We start from the raw sequence: 21,479 nt of genomic DNA on the forward strand, positions 1-21,479 counted from the left end.
GATATACAGCACAAAGCGGAGTCACAACTAAAAAGAAAAGAAAACAAACCAAACACGACAGCAAATAAGTAATTCACGCTTTAGCCAAACTGCCACCTCAACATCTGCAAGTTTATCCTGTATCCTCACAATTGCACAAAGTGATAGCTGCCCGCGCGTTTGCCTGACTTTAAAGGTCGCATGGCTTGCTCTCTTTAGCATTCAAAATTGCTGACGAGTTGTGTTTCATTGCAAATATGTATTATTGACGGAAAATATCATGCGCGGGATTTCTAAAAAATGTATTGAGGAGAAAATACACAAAAACCAAAACAGGCAAGTCATTCTGGCAGATAAATCGTTCCACTGATCACACATTTAACTTCTAATCTGAGCGTGGCACTTAGCCCCATCCCTAGTAGTTATAGATCTATGATCGTGCGACACTAACGGAAGTGTACCTACTTTAATGTAAAAACGGCAGATTCAGAGATTTTAAATAAAATGTCATATCACTATATATTTTTTAAGAAAAGGAAAAAAAGTGTGTTATGATTATGACACTAATATGCATTTTTAACAGGCTTCCATGTAATTACTTTGCCCATGTTACACATCACTACTTCCTTTCACCCTGGCCTTCAAAATAAGAGCCCCCGGCTTCGGCTGTAACTGCCATAACACTCTGCAATAAATATGTCATAGATTAGTTTTTGTAGTCTTTCTGAGAAAAGTTAAATTTTTCATTTTATCTTTCGTTTTAGTAGTCATTCTACATCTGACAAACATTAGCAGTAACGTGACAGTCTGCACATGCGCAAAGCAGGGGTTTCCGTTAGAGTTCGGTTGACGTATCTCTATCAGACCGGAAGTGGAATTGCTTCAGTTTCCACTCGTTTGGACAAAACTGTTAACATATTTACTTTCTTCATGTTAAGTGAGACGATGCTGTCGATATTTAAGACCATACCTTCGCACATGGTAAGATTTAACTCGTTTGTTTTTAATGTGGAGTTCTATTTTTGGGTGTGTAAGCCGCGTTTTATTTGTGTGTTTTTTGTCAAGCTAGCATTAGCCGGCGGATGCTGTGGTTGTATAATGAGAACAGCTGCTAAGAGATCATGATGTGTTTTATAAATAACCGGCAGAGTTTTTTATTCAGCAAAGCCCTAAATCACACAAAGCATGTGTTACACTCACTAATGAATCATTATATATAACTTGTAGAAGTATTCAGGGGAATTTCCATGCAAAGATTCGTGAGGCATCATAGTAGTAGCCATTCATCCACATGTAGTGTCTTTATTTGTTTGGTTGCACATTATGATTAAATATGTCATAACTATTAATATACAAGTTGAATGAATTGTGTAGAGAATATGAAGCGTAAAAGAAGGCTGTGACGTTTTGTTTTTGTTGTCTTTAAAAAAAAATAAAAAAAATCAAGGAGATAGGTACATTCTTTTTTAAATGATTTATTTGTTATATGGAGCAAATAAACATAACATATCACATTGAAAGCTTGTTCTTATTTATGTTAAAAACCCTGAAATTTTCTCAGATTGAGCGGGGTAAAAAAATAAAAAATAAAAATCGTATATCAGCCATTGGCAGCCCTGATTTCTAAAGATTGGCATTGTTCACATCAGTCGCCCTCTATTTAAAATAACATTAAACTACAAAGTGAGAAAGAGTTGAAATTGTTGTTGCAAACGGAAACAAATGAGGGTCACAAATTGGAGTTGATTAGAGACCATTTCAGGTGTGTTCTTCTTGATAATGTAGATGTATCTATTGTAGTGATGTAGACATCCTGTTATAGCTTGGTCTCACTGTAAAAGAGTCAGTGTGATGTCAGTGTAAAATCCCAGTGAAATAAGGATGACCAGGTTTCAGTCCTGTCAAATGAAGGCAAAACATCCAGAAAGTACCTTTTAAAATAAAAATAAAGGTTTATAGTTTAGACACATGGTGTCGGACATGTAGTCATAATGTGTTCTCATCTTATTGTGTTGCAGGATTATAAAGGCCAGAAGTTGGCTGAACAGATTTTCCAAGGAATAATACTCATCTCTGCGGTAGGTAACCGGCCATCATTACACATAACATATGGTACACACATGCAGTAGCAGAGTTTGTCATGACTTTTAACCTTTGCATGTTGTCTCCAGGTGATTGGATTCATGTTTGGTCTGTTCCTTGAGCAGTTTGGGTGGACAGTGTACATAGTCTTAGGTGGCTTTGCCGTGTCCTGCGTGGTAAGTTTTTGCCATATGTTGTTGAGCAAGTTATAATATATACTAGGGATGCACAATATCGGTATGAGCGGATATTGCCTTTAAAATGTATTATCTGATATCGGCAAACACACCAAGATCTGTCGATATAACGAAATACTAATCAGTAGGCTTCATAGGCCGCTACCTCCTTGATCCTACATCTATGCTTGTGCCCTGTAAAACATTTATTTATTTTGCTCATTGAAGAAAATGTATAACTACATCTGCTGGGAAATGAGTAGGCAAAATATGGTGTTAATTTCACTACAGAAGAGGAAAAAAAAAGGACCTCTGCAGTTGGGCACAGTATCGATTATTGCTCGAAGCAGTCGGATATCTGCAATAAGTCCAATATCGTGCATCCCTAATATACAGAAAATTATGGTTGACATAGTTAGGCATAATATCTACTGGTGGTTTTAAGGCTGCAACTAACAATGATTTTCTGTTATTCGTAATCGATGAACTGGTTGGTTGTGGTTGAAAAATGATGATCAGCGTTTCCCTAACCTCAAAATGATGATTTCCTCAAATATCTTGTTTTGTACACAAACCAAAATGATTTTCTTTTGATTTCTTTGTTATATACACAAACCCTTGTAGACCTAGATAAAAAGGCTTAGTAGGGTGACTGGGGCACATGTGGCCATGAGTTTGCCACCTCTGAACTAGGGTTTCTAGGTTACATAACTTGTCTGTTTGTTTCCTCGACTGTAGTTGACGCTGCCACCATGGCCCATGTACAGAAAGAACCCTCTGCCGTGGCAGCCTGCACTGCCAGAGATGAGCAGTGAGCCCACTCAGAAACCTCAGGAGAGCACCAAGAAGAAGAAGCACAAGTAACTCGCATAACTCAACTCAACCGTCTCTGTCTGGCTGTGAATACAACTTTTTATAATAGTGCAAAATATTTCAAGCATTTAGGATGAAAGCTTTGTTACAGTGTTTATCAGTCGATAATGAAATGCTTGTGTCCAAATAAACATCTGATGCTGTCTGCGTCTATAAAGTAGATTTTTTTTGGGAAAAAATAAGTGTAAACGAGAGAAAAAAAATATTGAGAATTTAATACAAATTAAAATGTTAATATCTACAATTAATCTACATTACAATATTTGTGTGTAAGAAAATGCAATAGACCGAAGTGAGGCCGTTTAAAAAAAAAACAAAAAAAAACGGGTGAATCAGTGATTGAAATTCTGTCTTGCATGATAAATAAATGAATATCCAGCAAGTAGAAAGTCAAAGTGCTGTAACACGACTTAAATCATTGCATAGGCATCCTGAAAGGTGTAGGCAACATGTCTGTACTGTGATACAGTGAACAACATTTACATCATTTTACAAGTAAGAGGATTGGTTTCTAAAATGTCTCCCCCCCCCCCCCCACACACACACACACACACACACACATTACCAAGTTTCGACTTATTCTGTCATGTAACTGTGGAAATGATTGCCTCTGCCTTCTCACGTAATATCAACAAAATGGAAAGGTGTGTTCTCTCGCATTTACGCCAGGCTTCTCTAAACTTTGAAGGCGATATCCTCAAAGAACTTTAGCTGCCTAACCATCACAGCATACGCTTGGTACTTCTCGTCTCCCATCTGGTTACGAAGAAGCAGCTGTAGAAACAGGAAGGAGAAAAACAAAAAGGAACGACTGACGTTAATGAAGAAACAAAGGACAGATGAGTAACAGGCAACTATTTACACTGAGCAGGTAAATAGGTTGGTCTAAACATAAAGCTGAGACGTTTGCACAGTGGTGTAAATCTAGGGTTGAGGACACGATCTCTTTGGTGTGTTGCGTTTTAAAACTGTACTTCTCGTTTAGCGTCATCCTCCTCCTCCTCCATGATTTCCAGCACTCTGTCCAGCAGTTTGACCCCGAGGCCTTTCACCACGTCTGTCCTCAGCTGTTCTATGGCTCTCCTGATCTTGGCTGGACCAGAGGTGGAGCCTCCTAAAGACACAGGCTCGGTTAATAAACACAAGGGAGCTCCAAAATGGATAAGACATGACAAAGACAGGAGTGTTTCTCACCCATTGGGATTTCACCGAGTGAGAAGTTCTCTGCTTCCTCTCGAGCCTTCCCATGAAGCACCAGGGTGTCCCTGTACTTCCTGTTCAGTTTAAACTCAGGCAACGCAGTGGAGCCAAATCTGCTTTTGTCCACTTCGTTCACAGGATCTCCGATATCCATTCTCAAAGTCTGGGTCATCATGTGGACTAAATCCAGCATCTCGCAGGATTCAGTTTTCCTGTAGACGAAAAAGTGGTTTATGGGTTTAGTTTCACTTAGGAACGCGTCTTTCTGTCTGAACCCAACAAATATCTGACACGGGTGGTTGTTGGTCTTTATTCAAGTTTATGACAAACGAGAAAAGTTATTGTTATTGTTAACTACGATGACATAATGTGTCAATTATCTTCTCAAAATCCAGTACTTGTTTGGTCCGTTAAATGTCAGAAAATGTCGATCAGTGTTTCTCAAACCTGGAAATGATATCTTTGTTAAATGGAGAGAAAAAAAGAAGAAAATATTCACATATAAGAAGTTGAAAAATCAGAAAGCTTGTTTTAATTCTTTAAAAAAACACTAAAATCAATTATTGACGATCAATTTACTAGTCGTTTAATAATCGATTAATTGAATAACCGTTGCAGCCCTACATCCCAGCATAATGGTCTGTTTTAAGGTTGTTGAAGGAAAAGGATAATGCCCACCGTGAAAGGCTTCAATAGCCCATGTGTTGTGTTCACTGTCCTGTCGTGAATAGTAAACTCTGGTTCTAGACGGAACATATTACCACTTATTTTTACTTGTTACACTGAGATCTATATATTAAATGTTTGCATTGTATTTTCAATTAATTTAAAATTTAAATTCACCATATTTCACTCCATGTTTCACTAAAAGATGTGTGTTGATGTGTGAATTGATCGATGTGCTAAATGACGAAGTAATGTAAAAGAACTTGAAATTAAGTAATTATAATCAGAGGTGAACTCGGAGCTGCCCACTTGTAATCAGCATGCTCAGGACAGGTGCTAACACCGGGTGTTAAAACCAGGTGTTAAATTTGGGTGAGGATAGGATCAATAACGGCATTAAAATGAACGTTCTGAACTCGCCTCTCCCTGCAGTCTCCCTCTGAACGCTCAGTGGAGCTCGTGGATGAGCTGCATTCATCGTCGTCCGACCTTTGCTCCGACTTCTCCTGCTGCAATGAGACACGTCCCACATTCTGCTGTGACAGAATTCTGACCGACAGTAAATTCAGTGGAACCGTAACTCATAAGGGTGAGAGTGATGGGAGTGTACGTACCTTAGTGTTGGTCCCGGTCATTATGTCTGACACAGATCTGGTAAGTGGGCCAATGTTGTGCTCATTCTTAGTGGAAGAGACGTCATAAGATGCTCGTCTCACAGCATCGACACCTGAGGAAAAAGCTTTAAAGTATAAAAGAAAAGGATCCAGATTACTGATTTGGCAGCAATTTAAACTCAACATAGAAGTCCCATTTAATTCCCATTCAGATGTGTATGTCTCAGTGAAATCTTAACAGATCAGGATGAATTTTGTCACATATATGTAAGATGGTAATAGCTATAAGCAGGTAGTTCTATACAGATCCAGAAAGTCTTCAGTATTCAGTGAATCAAAGGTAAAAAAATAATAATAATTCAAGTGGCAGTGTGTAAAACTTGATTATTGTAACCTATACAATTTTTTTGTGTTTCCCATTAAAAGTCAGACTTTTATTCATCAAAAGAGTTGCAAAATGAATAGAAAATATCGTCAAGACATTGACAAGATTAGAAATAATGATTTTTTTTTTTCAAAATAATAATTTTGCCCTTTCGTCAAAGAACCAGCAAAACTGTTTTCAGCTGTGCTAACATCATTGGACAAGGGTTTTCAATGGTTTTCTAATCATCAATAGCCTTCTAACGTACGCAAACACAATGTACCATTAGAACACTGAAAATGGGCCTCTATACACCTATGTACATATTCCATTAAAAACCAGACTTTTCCTTCAAAAATAAGGACATTTCTAAGTGACCCCAAACTTTTGAACGGTCGTGTATAGTTTTGGGGACTGTTGGGATTTGTCCTTTGGGACAAATAACATTGTCTTTTTCTCCCTGCAATAATGACGTGCATGGTGCTGGTACCTGGTTGACAGGGACTCTCTTGGGATTGTCTCAGCCTCCTCCTCTCTCTGGCAGACAAAGGACGATCCTGAAAACACATACAGTATATTACAAATATAAGATTTAGCTGATGTCGTTGGTATTGCCTTCATGTACTTTGGTCATATCTTTCAAGTGTGAGCCACTCAGAAAAATCCTGGGAGATTCTATGCACACAGAATTTAAGTCGTATTCACAGCTAATAGTCCGTAAATGTTTGTGCTTGTAAATTCAGTGGTTCTTGAGCAGCAATGTGGCCGTTTGTGAGTGGGTGAGCTCTCTCTCACCTGGGGCAGTAGGAATAATCCTTTCTTACAGGAGCTCACTGAAGCAGAGGGGAGTGCCACGTCAGCTTTTTTGCTCTCTGTGTTCCTCCTGTACTTCTTCCTCGCTTCCACGGCTGTGGTCTGTGCAGGAGGTGGAGGTAAAGGTCTAGGAGCAGCCGCTTTAGACTAAAACACAACAAGAAAAAAAGATATAAAATAAGCCGTGAATCTAAAAAGGAATGATAACTGGGATTGGGTGTTTTTTCAGGAGATAAAGAAATGTTCCTCTTACGTGTGACATCGCGGGCTCTAATGAAAACTGCTGTGATGGAGTTTCCTCCATTTCAGGTTCCTAAACAAACACAATAACACATTTTTTTTTACCAACTGTGATAAATAAAAGCCAATAAACATGAAAGTGGCGATATATTGGGAGAGCTTGGGCCAATATCTATACCTGTGTCCGACTGCAGGGGTTATTTTGGTTAGTTTCTCTTCTGTAGTGAAAATAACTTATTATTTTTCAAACTCATGTCACAGCAGCTAATTATCTTCATTACGCAAAATTAATACTCAACAAATAATAGTTATAGAGAGCACCAGCGTGTTAGTTATAGTTAGTCATATCGGGGGGTTTTGGCGCATTTGCTAATATCAGATAATACGTTTTAAAGCCAATACTGACCGATACCGATATCGTGCCAATAATATTGTGCATCCCTCACGGAAAGCTTTCTGTAATTTGTCCAATCAGGGGAAAGTTTGCAACTCGTAAAACATTTTGATACTAACCTGCAGGTTTTTTGTTGTTGTTTATTATTCATTATTTATTAATCTGCCAATCACCCATTTTGTTTGCAGAAACCTAAAACCTTATCTTTTCATCTAAAATTCGTTTTTTGTTGTTGTTTCATGAAGATGTTGCAGACCTCAAATGTAGATTGGCGAGACAGACCATTCATGTTGTGCAATAACTGGTTACTGAAGCTCGTTGTATTTTATCAGATGGAGGTTGAAAAACCCCCATTGTTGGACCTCTTCTTACCAGTGTTGGAGTAAATGGCTCTAACAGCTTTTCTGTGGATTCCAAGTTGTTCTACGCAGAAATAAAAAAAAGGAAATTAAAACAGAAAAAAACAGGATAAGGTAAAACTCAGTTGTTCCCATCACTTACTTGAATATCTGAGGTAAGTATGTGCAGTGCTGGAGATCCCTTGAAAATGGTAAGTGTGTCCTTTTTATCGTCCATAACATTGGCTTCCTCCACCACTCCACTGTTTTTTTCTGCATTAGATTTGTGTGTCGGTGAAAAAGCAGCTCCTTTCTCCACGTCTGGGACTGGTTCCTGCATTTCAGCCTCTTGAAGTAACTCCATGGTATCGTCCTTATCGTCCACATCTGACATCTGCTTCTCCACAAAGACGGGAAAAGTATCCCCGGGCTTCGGCGTGGCCTTTGGTCGAATGTCCAACGATCCGTTGGGCGCTCGTCTCTCATCTCCTGCTCTGCTGTTAACACCTGATACAGACGGCGGCGGATGTTTGGCAGGTGAACGAGACGGAGAAGGATCCGGTTTCCCTCTTCCTTTGGCGTCTTTGTGCGCGCAGTGAGTCCCGTGATAATTTACAGCGGGGTGGCGCGGCACAACTGTCGGCGGCTTCTGCGCCGGCCTCTCACTCTCCTGCTGTGGGACATCGATATTGATGTTGCTGACAGTCACCATGGATACACAGCTGCTGCTGAGAGCTGCGTCAGGTGAAGGGGGTTTGGGTGGCGGAGGTTTTTGGACTGGAGTGCAGTCGTCGACGCCGTTACAGACTTTATGCTGCTGTTCTTTCTCTTCTCTCTGAGGAGGCAGGGGAATAAATATAATAAATTAAATTAAATTAAATATACATGCACTGTAGAGAACATTTCTTTATAAAACCAGAATTGCCACTGGACTAATAACTCACCCGTTTCACCCTGAGAAGAGGCTCTGGCTGAGGACTCGGCGGCTGCCTCTCAGGTTTTGGCTGAATTGACGCCGCAGACACAGATTCACAGTTAACTCTACTGTCACCACTGACACTCGCAGCTTTCTTTCTTGACTTGGCAGTTTTTCTAGTGTGGAAAGAAACAGAACGGAAACATCTATAAACAGCTCAGATGTGTTTTCTAATACTAGAAGCAACAACAAATACTGTACATAAATCCAGAGAGTAACAAAGACAATGATGGTAAAACAAAGTAAAACAAAATAATAATCAGAAATAATAATTAACTTTTGCTCTCAGTGACACATACTCTTTGGTGGCCTCAAGGAACATGGCGATTTGTTTTTTGATGTAAGGCTGCCGGAGGATAAGTTTGACGTCGGGTCTGTCTTCAGGCTTCTTACACAACATGCTCTTGATCAAATCTCCCAGCTGAGGATCATATCTACTGGGCATCTGTGGCAGCTGGAAACAGGGAAAATGTTATCATTGTTGTTATTATTGTCAGTGTACGTTCCCATCATATTTCATTGAGGTTGGATCCTAAAAAACATCAGCAAACTTCAGACATATAGACCTCATTCAGACATGGTATTAACATATGTCCTGAGTGATCCAATCACATACAGATTTCAGGTTTGAACCCCAATAACATCCATCCTGAATTTGGCCTCAGATCCAGTCACGTATCCAAATTCCCAAGCATCATGATTGCAATCTGTCCACAGGACAGATTAGGGTCTGGCTGCAGCATTTTCAATGTATTTTTTTATTCTAATCAGTGCCCATACATTGATTTACTGTATATGTATCCACCGTCACAATATTAACACTAACCACCATATTATGTCGTTAATCGATTATCTGTGCAGTCAGACTTGTTGAAATCCTAATTTTGTTCTTGCGAGCAGCCATGACAAGCATTTGTTTGGGAGTTGGAAACCAAATCCATCCACGTCTCATGTGGTCACACAAAATCCAATTTAATGCCAGGTGTCAACCAAATCCAAACAGGACAAATCTATGAGGACGGATGTTAATCCCAGGTCTGAACAAGGCCAAACTGTATAAATAAGTACAACAATATGGTTTATTTTAAATATAAAATCATTTGTGGAAAAACATAATACACTGTTTAATAAGTTTCGCTCTTAACCTGAATTGCAGATTTGACATGAAACCAACCTTTCCTTCAACTATTCGATAAACCAGCGAGTTCATGTCCTTGGCGTTGAAGGCGTGTTTGAGTGTGGACATTTCATACACACAGCAACCCAAGGCCCAAACATCTGACTGAAGAAAACAAACAAACACATCCAGTGTGAGGCAGTTTTCATTCAGAAATGAGCAGCAACATTAAGCGGGATGATCATTTAAATACCTTGTAGTTATAAGGTTTATTAGAGAAGAGCTCAGGACTCATATAGTATGGAGTTCCTATCAGTGTGCTGGCCATGTCATTCTGGTTCTCCAACACTCTCGCAATGCCGAGGTCTCCGACTTTGATAATGTTGGTTTTTGTCAGGAAAATGTTCTGTGTTTTCAGGTCCCGATGGAGAATGTTCCTCTCATGTAGGTACTGAAAAGAAATTTTTTTTTTTTTTTTTTAAACCAGTGTAAAGTAAAATAACTGTCTGACATCTAACCGTGTCTCACATGGAAGTCGTATACCTGGAGAGCCATGGCTATCTGGACAAACCACTCCACCACCTGCTTCTCGGGCAGGAGTTCCCCCTTCTGCTGTTTGAGTCTGTGGTAGAGGTCACCGCCCTCACAGAAACCCATCACGATGTACAGCTGACGGTCATCTCCTTCCCAGGACTCCCTGTACGTCACGATGTTAGGATGACGCAGCTGGGACAGAAGCTGCGCCTCCTGCTCTGCAGCACGCCGCTCCCGTTTGGAGGAGGTGGTTAAATTCAGCTTCTTGATGACATACTGAAACACACATGAAAATGTAATGATAACTGTAACTGAAGATACAGTATCTGTGTGAAATCCAGTGAAGAGAAAAGTACCCTACTGCACTGCTTGCGGACCTGTTCTGTCCTGAGATACAAAGGAAAAGGTGTCATAACAAACAATTTACCTAAATATCAACTTAACTTCTTTCTTGCACAAAATTCAAACACTTTCAATGACCCATGTTTATTTAGAGTCGTTTTCAAATCTCAAGGATTTCAAGGACCCGTGGGAACCCTGTCAAATCAACTTGAAACCTATCCCTAAGTGCCCTGAACTTTTTGTTCTTAATCTGTTCCCAGCAGATTGTTTATTAAGTAGCCAAGAATAAAAAAAAGGTGGGCTTATGTTTAATACAAGCATGACTCTTGATCTCTTTCTGCTGGAAAGATGACAAATGTCTTCTGTCGTTCTCTGACTTAAAGAGCTGTCAACATGTTTGGTCCTTGAAAAACATACACAGTGAAAACGAAATGTGCCAAATTCCATGAGATCTGGAATCCATGTCTTACATTCCTGGTAAGTTGGGGAGGAATTATAGAGACTGAGTGTTGGTTTATTTGTTATGAACACTGATGTTACCTGCTGTTTACTGCTGTATTATTACCATTTCACAGAAAACCATCTGTCTTGAGTTTTTTTCTCCAACTTTTAAATGCCAGTATTTTCTGGATCAGTAGAAGTGAATAATTTTGTTTTTTGTACAAAATAAGACATTTGAGAATAATCTAAAGGTCTGGGGACACAGCAATAGACATTTTCAGACATTTTATGGACAGACAAATAATTGATAAAACAATCTAAAGATTAATGAATTTTAATCGCCATTCATTTTTGATAATGATTTGAGTTGGAGGGGTTTATAATTTAAACAGCTTCTTAAATGTGAATATTTTCTGGTTTATTTGCTCCATATTACAAATAAATCGGTAAAACTGAAGAAATTTGATAACATCATTATTATCATGTTTGAGGAACACAGATTAACTTTTATGGACCAATCAATTAACTAATCGAAAAATCGACAAAATAATTACCCGATTGTAAAAATAATAATGATTGTTAGTTACAACTCTAAACGTGTACTTACGTCGTATTCACGCGATAATGCGCATAAGAAAATCGTATAACAACAAATCTGAGAGGCTTTAGCCGACTTCAGCTAACTCGGGCTAACTCATTGTAGCATCACTCGTGTCCGTTATTGAACGTACAGCGGCTAAAAAGGCGTTTATGGCGAACACTTAACGTCAACTTTACTGCAACATGACACATTCTTGCCATGACTTACCTGTTTTCGGTCAGATTTATGTCTCACCAGGTTCACCTCTCCATAGCTGCCTTTACCAACGACCCTGATGAACACGTAATTATTCATCATCCTTCACTTCATGTCGCGACGTGGGGCGATGTGTAAACGTGACACGCTCCTCCCCGCGAGGTTTTTACGTGTCGTTCTGCACCATCGTCCACGCGTGGGGACGAGACAGACAAACTGTGGGGGAAAAGTTGTGTGAGAGGCAGCGACGAGATTTTTTTTGAGAGCGCAGAAAGCCAGCTCACAGAAGAAGCTTTAGTTTTTCGTCACTAGGCAACTGGCGGCGGCTCAGCGCCAACGACGACGAGAGGGTCCTGCTGGACCAGAACACTGCTGCGTCTGCACCACAGCGACACCCAGCGGCCACATAGAGAGGCACAACTGTAAAGTGTTCTCAGCTTCGAGTACGTTTCACTTTCACAGGGAAAATTAACTTATTAGAACAGCATCTTAAACGAACTATAAGTAATTAAGAACACGTATACATTTAAGTACTTTATATCATATTATCTATGTTTTTGCTGTGAATTTCTCTCTGTAAAACTGTGATATGAATTAAATTCATTATTATTATTACAACAACAATTATTATTATTCATCAATAATGACTTGAATCAGCAATAATACAAGATAAAAAAAAATACAAAGTGGAAATTTAATAAACTTTAAAACAGGGCTAGGCAGGTAAATTTGGCTCAGGCAAAATATTTTCTGAGCCAAATTTACCTGCCTAATCATGTATTGTGGTCTGAGATTAGTTTTTTTTTAATGGTTATTATTTTGTTCATTTCAAATAAATATTGCTGATAATTACTGTCTATATCTTTTTTATTTTGGCATGAATGAAGAGGTTCATTTAATCCATTAGAGGGCGCACTAAACCACAACATGCTGACACTGCACATGGCCATTGAAGGGTCGATGTCAGGAGTGAGGAGAGAACACACACCCATATATATAGATAGATATATCTACATATCTATATATAGATATATATATCTACATATACACTAATATACTTCTTTTTAAATTCTTCATGACCCCTGAGTATAGCTTCACTTCTTATAAACGTATCACTTCTTTAACTTTTTCTTTTGTCTTGTTAGTTTCCTCTTTTATTTTGTCGTTCTTCATCGTGTGTGCACCTTGTAAAGTTTTACTCCCTGTCCTGATGAGAACTGATGTTTAATTTTCTCTGTGCTCCCCAGTGTCTTTGTCAGTTCACCCTATTCATTACCTCCACCAAGGAAGTCATGTTGTCATCAGCGTGGGTTTGTCCTTCTTTTAGCAACTTCCTTTCTACAGTGTTTGACGGATCAATCTGAATTTTTCTGTAATGAGTAGATGATTATCCAAGTGATGTATCCCCATCGATGATGTCAACAATTCCCTATCTCTTATAACGTGCAAAATTGTAAATAAATAAATAAATAAAACCCAGTTAATTTGATCCAGATTATTGGATTATATCTCAGGGATATCTGCACAGCTCAGTTAAAATGACAATAAGCAGCTAAAGTTCTCTCCAGGTCCAGAAAGTTCCTCTGGATTAAAATGCACTTTCCCACAGACCAGCCAGCAATGCAGTCATCCTAGATATATAAACTACAGATTAAAGTGGTGTTCATCTGTGCCAATAAGTAAAATAAACAAATTTAACTCACTAACTCATGAAATGGTTATGGTTAAGAAGTGATACGCTGTCCAAACTTATGCAAGTCAGGGAAGTGTACTAACAAGAATAGCAGGGAAAACCTGTGTGTGTTCATTTTTCTTGTCTCTTTAGGACATTTTCTGGTATAAACACTGACCCTGTCAGGACCAGTAGTCCTCATGGAGACCCAAAGCTGGTCATAATGAGGCAGAACCTCATTTCTGAAGAACTGGTTAAGTTTAGGGCGAAGATTTGAATTGTGGTTAGGTTAAGGTTAGGGTTATACATTAACTGGTTAGGGTAAAGGTTAGGGATAATGCTTTGTTTAGGCTGTCCAAGTGAATGGAACTCAATGCAGTGTCCTCAGAAGAATAATTGTGCAAACCCCTGTGTGAGTGAGTGAGTGAGTGAGTGAGTCAGTGAGTGAGTGAGTGAGTGAGTGAGTGAGTGAGTGAGTGAGTGAGTGAGTGAGTGAGTGAGTGCTGCTGTACAGGAATGTGTGTGTGTATATAAACATTGTTTTTACCTTGTAATAATAATAATAATAATGCATTATATTTGAAGGCGCCTTTCAAGACACTCAAGGTCGCCGACCTTTTCTGTTCATAGACTGACCTTATCAGGACCAGTAGGAGACCAAAACCTGGTCCTAATGAGGCAAATCTCATTTCTGATTTACTAGATTAAGATTAGTAGTATGGGTTAGGCATTAACAGGTTAGGCAGTAATAGGGTTAGGGTTATGGTTTTGGTTAAATTAAGTAAATTAAGTGCCCTAGCTAGAATGGATGCACTAACCTGTGTGTGTGTGTGTGTGTGTGTGTGTGTGTGTGTGTGTGTGTGTGTGTGTGTGTGTGTGTGTGTGTGTGTGTGTGTGTGTGTGTGTGTGTGTGTGTGTGTGTGTGTGTGTGTGTTCTTGTATGTTTATGTTCGTGAGGACCAAAATACATAAACCAGAGGGAGTGAGGACATTTTGTCTGGTCCTCGTAATTTTAAAAGGGTTTTAGCCCTGTTTTAGGGTTAGAATTAGGTTTAGGTTCAGGGTTAAGATAAGGCCTTTAGTTGTGATGGTTACGGTTAAGTTAAAGGTGCATTATGTAATAAATCTAAAGCAACTGGCCGCAAAATCCTCCTAATATGTCACAGAGACTCAGGAATAATGTTCATATAACAAACTGAACTCACCAACAACAACAGTACAGCCAATATATTTGCAGACTGCAAATCCTGTTTATGTTTTGAAATCATGTTTTGGCATGTGGCGCTACCTACTGCCGTCTACAAATCATTGCAGTCAGAAGAGTCTCAGCTGCCGAGCAACCATGGGTTGCCAGGTACGTCAGAAAACGAAACGTAAAATATCTTGGTATTTTGAATTTGAATGTAGTAACCGCCACATTCTTACATATGGCACCTTTAAGGGGCTAGGGAATGCATAATCTATATGAGTGTCCTCAATAAGACCTCTGTACAAGCGTGTGTGTGTATATATATAGACATTGTATTACGTCTTTATGACCTTTTCTGGTATATAAATATTGACCAGTAGTCCTCATGGAGACAGAACCTCATTTCTGAGGAACTAGTTAAGATTAGTTAATAGCTGCACTAACCTGTATGTGTTCTTGTATATGTATGTTTGAGAGTGAGGACATCAATTGTCTGGTCCTCGTAATTTTAAATGTGTTCAAGTCCTGTTTTATGGTTAGAATTATGTTTCGGTTAAGAGTTAAGATAAGGCATTTGGTTGTGATGGTTAAAGTAATGGTAAAGGGCTCAGGAATTAATTATGTTTATGAGAGTGTGTGTGTGTTCACCTCCACGGCGGTCTGCGTCTTTCATCCTACTGTAAGGACAGCACGCGGGGAGTCGCACGCGAGCATCGAGGCGGCGACCAATGGCGTCGCAGAACTGTTTACCTGTGTTCGGCAGCTCGCACGCTGATTGGCCCGTGGGCCACGGTGACGTCAGGAGGAGTGCTCCTGCTGGTGAGGTTGTCAAGTACGGATTCAGTCAGAGTGAGAGAACGGCACACGGAGCTGGAGACACACAGAAACACTCACGCAGACACGCAGGGACAGTCACGGACGGAGAGTGGACGCCTGAAGCCGGACACTGGAGCTCATTGACCGCCTCTTTTCAGGTAGGAGCGAGCGCTAGGGTCAGTTTTGACCCGGTCAGAGCTGGTGAGAAAGATGTCGGAGCGCGGTCTCAGTACCGCTGTTTTTTTTTGTTTTAACAGCTCGTTTAACAGTTAACAGTTATCAGTGACGGTGACGTTTGATGTCGTTAACATGATGTTTACTGTTTACTCTGTCAGTGTGAAGAGTAAACACACACAGTCTGGACTTTCAGTTTTACTTCGTATTTATTTATTTTTTTAAAGTGTGTTGTTGTAGGAGTTAGCAGGAGTCCTTCACTGGTGTCATGGAGATAAACCTCCTCTCACACTACTCTGTCTAGCCCGATACTAAAATCACAACAGTCCCGATTTTCCCTCTTTTATCATCATTTTGTCATAAAACCGGTGGAGCCACATACTCTGCTCTTGTGTTTTGGAGTCAGTCTCTGTTAAATTTTCTCTCAGAAAGTATGTAAAACAAACACATTTTGTGTTGGGTTTGTTCGTTTGTACGCCCTAAACAAATGAATTAAGAACAATAACAAGTATGGGTATGATAAGCTAGTGTCCTAAAATATATAAATAAGGAAGCTGCAGCACAAAACATGAGGAATGAAAAATGCAGCGTTCCATTTATGTTGGAAGTCGGAACCTCATAGCAACATGTCCACAGATAAAGGGCCAATTCCAATTCCTATCTTAACCCTCAATCTTAACCCTCAAGCTCAACCCTTAATCTTAACTGGCCCTCAAAACCAAGTGTTGAGGGTTATTTTGTCACTTAGAAATGGGACACCCCTTAAATGCAGATACGTCTTCAACGCAAAAGCTGCGTCCAGTCTGTCAACTCCAAAAAACAAGAAGAAGAACACATTTACGTCAGGATTATTTATTACGATCCGTTTGTCAGTCGTTATTAGGTTGTCAGTTAGTTAGTACGGCTTATTGAAATAGCTGATAGCAAACCATCGCGTGTGCTCACCGGCCGGCTATTGACAAAAGATCGTAAAATAAAAATAAATGTTACGCAACAATGACGTAAGTAATCCATAATATGGGCCTAAACTAAGATAATACAATGGTTTTCATAATTGTTATATCTATATTAACAAAGAAAATACTTAATTTGTAGCGTACTCGTATCGCTGCCTTCGGCGCCATCTTTGTTATGTGAAAACACGCAATGCATTCTGGGTAGCCCTTGCTCCCAAGGGTGGTCTCAGAAAATCTTAATATTGAGGGCGATACAGCCCTTAAACTTGACCCTCAACTTAATTTTTCGGAGAATCGGGACAGCACTTGCACTAGAGGGAGCGCGTTTTTGAGATTGAGGGTTAAGATTGAGGTTTAAGCAAGGAATTGGAATTCACCCAAAAATTAAACAGTACTATGTGTACAACCCATTTGCTGTGTATATATATAAATTAATACTATTGAGGGTAAAAGAAGCAATGTATATTTGGGGGCAGCTAAGTCAGTGCATGTGAGGTCGCTTCTGCTGTAAATGAACGCACCCTTCTGGTGTTGTCCATTTACAGCAGAAGTCAGAACTCTAAACACATTCCAGGCGAGATGTCGGATAAAAAAACATGGATGCAAGCCATTGTTAGCCACTGTTCGCAATACCACTGTAGCAACATGTCCATGGATTGAACTGGAATGGTACAGTCTGAAAAACTGATTTAATTGGCGCTTCTTCACTACACAGCCCCGCACGCATTACCTCGGCATGGCACATCTCAACTCAACATGGTTTGGAATGGTTTTCCATTATTGTATAACCTCCTCAATGAGGGCGGAGTCATCATAGCACGGCTGAACAAAGCAGCCATGACTTTGTTGTACACACGACACGCAAACTAGCGACTTGTAAAGCAGTTGTTTTTGGTTACTGGATTAGAATCACTGAACTGATCGCCAGTGCTCAGACCTGACTAAGGGAGCGTTTGTGTATACAGCAGCAGCAGTGGAGGGGCGGGCGGAGACATGAAGTATCCTGACTTATCCATAGCGACCACATTTTTTAAGTAGAAGTATTCACTTCTGAAAGTTTTCATTATGTTTTTAGACATACTCTGACATGTTTGCAGTCTCCCCACTTTACTCCTGCAGTGTTGTCGCACTGCTCGTCTCTCTTGACATAAAACGTGACATGAGAACTTAACACCACTATAGTGACAAACACAGAGAGAGTCATGTGGAGCTGATAGACTCTGTGACTATGAATACAACAATAATTTGTTTACGTTTGAATGTTACTCACCGCAGTTTTAAAGTAAGCCAACATAGCTCTTATGATCACTGTAGTATGACAGACATTTGCATTCTTCTCTTAGTTCATGACTGTCACTACCTGCTTAGTGAAACTATGTGGTACTTAGGGTTTTTGGAACTGGTTTTTTGGAAGTTTTCCATTTCAGTGATTTTGACCAGGATGGGACCAGTTCCCCGATACTGAATATCATAGCCACTCAAACATGAGATGCTAACACGTCAACACTACAACACACGATATTATCATAGAATTAGGGAACATTTTGAGGGTCACCTGCATTTACTAAGTCCATGGTTCTCAAACTGTGGTACGTGTACGAGGTGAGGAATTTTGACCAGAGTGCATAGAATATGAAACATTTTTTTTATTTTTTGTAATAGTAATTAAAATAACCTTATCTAATTTTTTTAACTTCACAAAACGTCTTCCAAAAGCGTATAAGTACCAGCTAAACGAAGGTAGTAAGGACTGAATGCTCCACCTATTTTCAATTACAAATATTTAAAACAACTATTTGAAATCATAATTAATACCGATTGGAATAATTTTTTTTTGGATCACAAATATTTTGGTCATTGTGACCTTGTATGTTTTGCACTGAAGTCATACTTCCTGACAACCAGTTGCCAGTAACCACAAATAGATTAAAGAAGGTTTTATGCCCAGTGGTCTGATCATTATTTTTATAAATATCAGTAATTCAATTCTTGATTGCATGTTATTATTATTAATCTTAAGAGCATAAAAGCTTTTGTCGGTAAACATGACATGTCATTTTCCACTGCTGTCCTTTCCAGTGCCTCAAGTATTTTTAGTTTCTCATTTAGTCTTCCCCATTTCTGTTGATCTATTTCCCTTTCAACTCTCTCTCACTCTCCCCCCTCTCTCCATCTCTCTCACACACACATACACACACGCACGCACACACGCACGCACGCACGCACACACAGTTTTTGCTCTTCTTCTTCTTCTACTGAGGACACTGCATGACTTACATTCATTTGGGCAGCCTAAAGAAAGCATAATCCCAAACCTTAACCATAACCAGTCCTGCCTCATTATGACCCGGTTTGGGTCTCCATGATTAAAACTACTGGTGGTGACAGGGTCAGTGTTGATGCCAGAAAAGAGGCAACAAATACAAATACACACGTACGCACGCACACACAACCCTGGATGTTTAAAGGATCATTCTGCTGATCAATTAAAAGCTCACTTTGAGAGGAGATTTGCTGTGCGTCATGGACAGCAGCTGACCAATCAGACAGCTGTTAGTAAATCTCTCTGTGTCAGTCATGCAGGCACCAGGTCGGTGCACAGAGGCACCATCATATCAGGCAGTTGATGTTTGTATATGAGAAGTTAAAGGAAGCTTTAAAAAATAAAAATAATCATAAAAATATTAATAATAATTATAAAAAATGTATGCCCTTGTCAGTTAAAACATACAAGAGGAACCTTTTATTTGTCTGCAAAACGTGAAGTCAAAAGAGAGCTATGTTTACACTTTTTTTTCTCAAGAGAAGCAACTTTTATTTATTATTTTGAAGTGTTTTTGAAGTCGTACTGTGCTACAGTCCGAGAGAGAAGTGGACTTTCTCTGATGTAATATGTTCTAAAATAAAAAGGGGGAAATAAGGACCCGGGATGTTGGGACATTGTTTTGAAATGAGTTAAACCAAAAGCTGAAAAAATACATTTTCACACTTCTGTTGAGAATGACAGAGCCTGTCATTTTGCACACAAGATAAATCTAGGTTTGAGTTTGGTTGCAAGTGAAAGTGTGTACAAAATCAATAAATGCTGCCCTTGTGTTTTCATGTATACAACCAATTTGCAACCTGATGAGGAAGACATGTCATATCCCTATAGTTTGTACATAGAGCCACATCTTCTTCTCTGTTTTTGGTGTATTTCTGTGGCAGCGTTACAGCACCACATACAGGCCTGGCGGATAAATAGTTTGGTGTAAAATAGGCCATTTTGTTTTCTTTTACTGTCCAATTTCAATGCTAAGTCCTTGCTAATTATAGCATCCCTTTTATCTCACCATTGGTACTGATAGTTAAATATAAATTGTATAATATTTTATTTTAATGTTTGGCAACCCCCTGTTGAGGTCCCGACCCCGAGGTTGAGAATGATTGCTCTAGTGAAGAACAGTCTGCATCTGAAGTGCTTTCTCTGTGTGCTCATGCTCTGAAACACACTTTCAGCCTTGGGATCTTTGACCTGATGAATCATTTTTATTTGTTGTGCTGAGAATGATTTGTATTTTAATCATATCATCTCTACTGTGTCTGCAAGAATTATTGCAAAGCCTCAGATTTCCAAAGAGCACGTTTTACAACAGCTGCAGAAGTTTGTGTGTTTGTCTCGTTGATTCTCTGTGTGTTTTAGCGTTGCCTTAAGTCTTAACACCATCACACTGAATGTCACGCCTACAAAAAAAAAACACAGCTGCATATCATTTTGTCACGTCTAACTGTGGTCATGTGTATGTGTATGTGTATGTGTGTGTTTCTTCTGTTCACTGCACATCACAGAGATGGGGAATCAGTGAGTACAGCATCCCTCTGTCTTTTATATCTTTTAATTTTATACCTTTTCTGTTGAAAAAAAAAGTCTGAATGCTGCATGTCACACTGTACAGGGAATGTGGTTATGGTATTGTATCCTCCTGATTTCAAACCTTGTCACTCCTGTTGCTTCTTGAGTTATGACCAGCTTGTCTTTTTGTTTTTTTTTGTATTTGTTTTTTTACACTAGCATCAGTGAACATGGATGTGCTGTTCTACATGTTTATCCATGTCCTGCATGTGTCTGTCCTCTCCTACATCTTTTAACCTCACCTCTATCTGCCCCTGCGTGACTTATACGTGAACCTAACGCTGCTGTTTACAGAAGCGTAATGCTGCCATGCCAGAAAAATATCAGTATCAGTATCACATGGTAATGAGAATAGTTTCACATTACAAAACAATGTCTTTTTTTCATCTTATTTTGGCATACAACCGTAGACCGTGCACTAAAAGTGGAAGTAGTCTTCCAGTTTGCAGGGTGAGTCTAAGCAGGAAATAACAATTTCTTAAATAGCTACTAGGGGACAATACTGCTGGTTGTGAAACAAACTCAATTTGAATTTGAAGCCTGTGGGGAAATTAGCTTTTACTTCTCACTTGATTTGTACCATCATTTAACATTTACCTAAGGAGTTAATGGTTTCAATCAGTAGTTTCAGTTCTTGTTAAGTAGAACATGTCAGTTTTGTAGAGGACATTAAAGCACATCACATATGAATGGTCACCAGTGTGAATGACAGCTGATATTCTTCCATAGAGCTCTGGTAGCTGATGCCTCATGGAACAGTCTGAATCAAAATAACGCCATTTTGGCAGGCAGCAGCATTGTTCAAACCCACAGACTTATATACCAGGCAATGTGT

At 39.4% G+C, this 21,479-nt stretch overlaps 3 protein-coding genes across 3 annotated transcripts in view; 2 read left to right on the forward strand and 1 right to left on the reverse strand.

Annotated features, from left to right (window-relative positions):
- Positions 1-830: 830 nt before the first annotated feature.
- Positions 831-3,497, forward strand: spcs1 (signal peptidase complex subunit 1). Its single transcript, XM_083892732.1, has 4 exons — positions 831-960; positions 1,998-2,057; positions 2,151-2,237; positions 2,976-3,497. Exons 1-4 carry the CDS (start codon positions 910-912, stop codon positions 3,099-3,101), a joined length of 324 nt encoding a protein of 107 aa, XP_083748858.1. The 5' UTR covers positions 831-909; the 3' UTR covers positions 3,102-3,497.
- A 249-nt stretch (positions 3,498-3,746) lies between these two features.
- Positions 3,747-10,504, reverse strand: nek4 (NIMA-related kinase 4). The gene is made up of 15 exons (XM_083891959.1): positions 10,376-10,504; positions 10,086-10,283; positions 9,890-9,997; positions 9,015-9,169; positions 8,684-8,831; positions 7,903-8,574; positions 7,774-7,824; positions 7,021-7,080; positions 6,750-6,914; positions 6,445-6,511; positions 5,591-5,703; positions 5,397-5,485; positions 4,305-4,522; positions 4,085-4,224; positions 3,747-3,884 (listed from the first exon to the last, which is right to left on the reverse strand). The coding sequence occupies exons 1-15, from the start codon at positions 10,487-10,489 to the stop codon at positions 3,786-3,788; spliced, it is 2,397 nt and encodes a 798-aa protein (XP_083748085.1). The 5' UTR covers positions 10,490-10,504; the 3' UTR covers positions 3,747-3,785.
- A 5,169-nt stretch (positions 10,505-15,673) lies between these two features.
- camk1b (calcium/calmodulin-dependent protein kinase Ib) overlaps positions 15,674-21,479 on the forward strand; it is a gene marked incomplete at its 3' end in the record, with an annotated part of 74,325 nt that continues 68,519 nt past the window's right edge. The window contains exon 1 of the mRNA XM_083892967.1: positions 15,674-15,780. The remainder of the gene's footprint in view (positions 15,781-21,479) is intronic.

The sequence above is a fragment of the Microchirus variegatus genome, assembly GCF_963457635.1.
Source record: "Microchirus variegatus genome assembly, chromosome: 7".
In the NCBI taxonomy this organism is placed as follows: Eukaryota; Metazoa; Chordata; class Actinopteri; order Pleuronectiformes; family Soleidae; genus Microchirus; species Microchirus variegatus.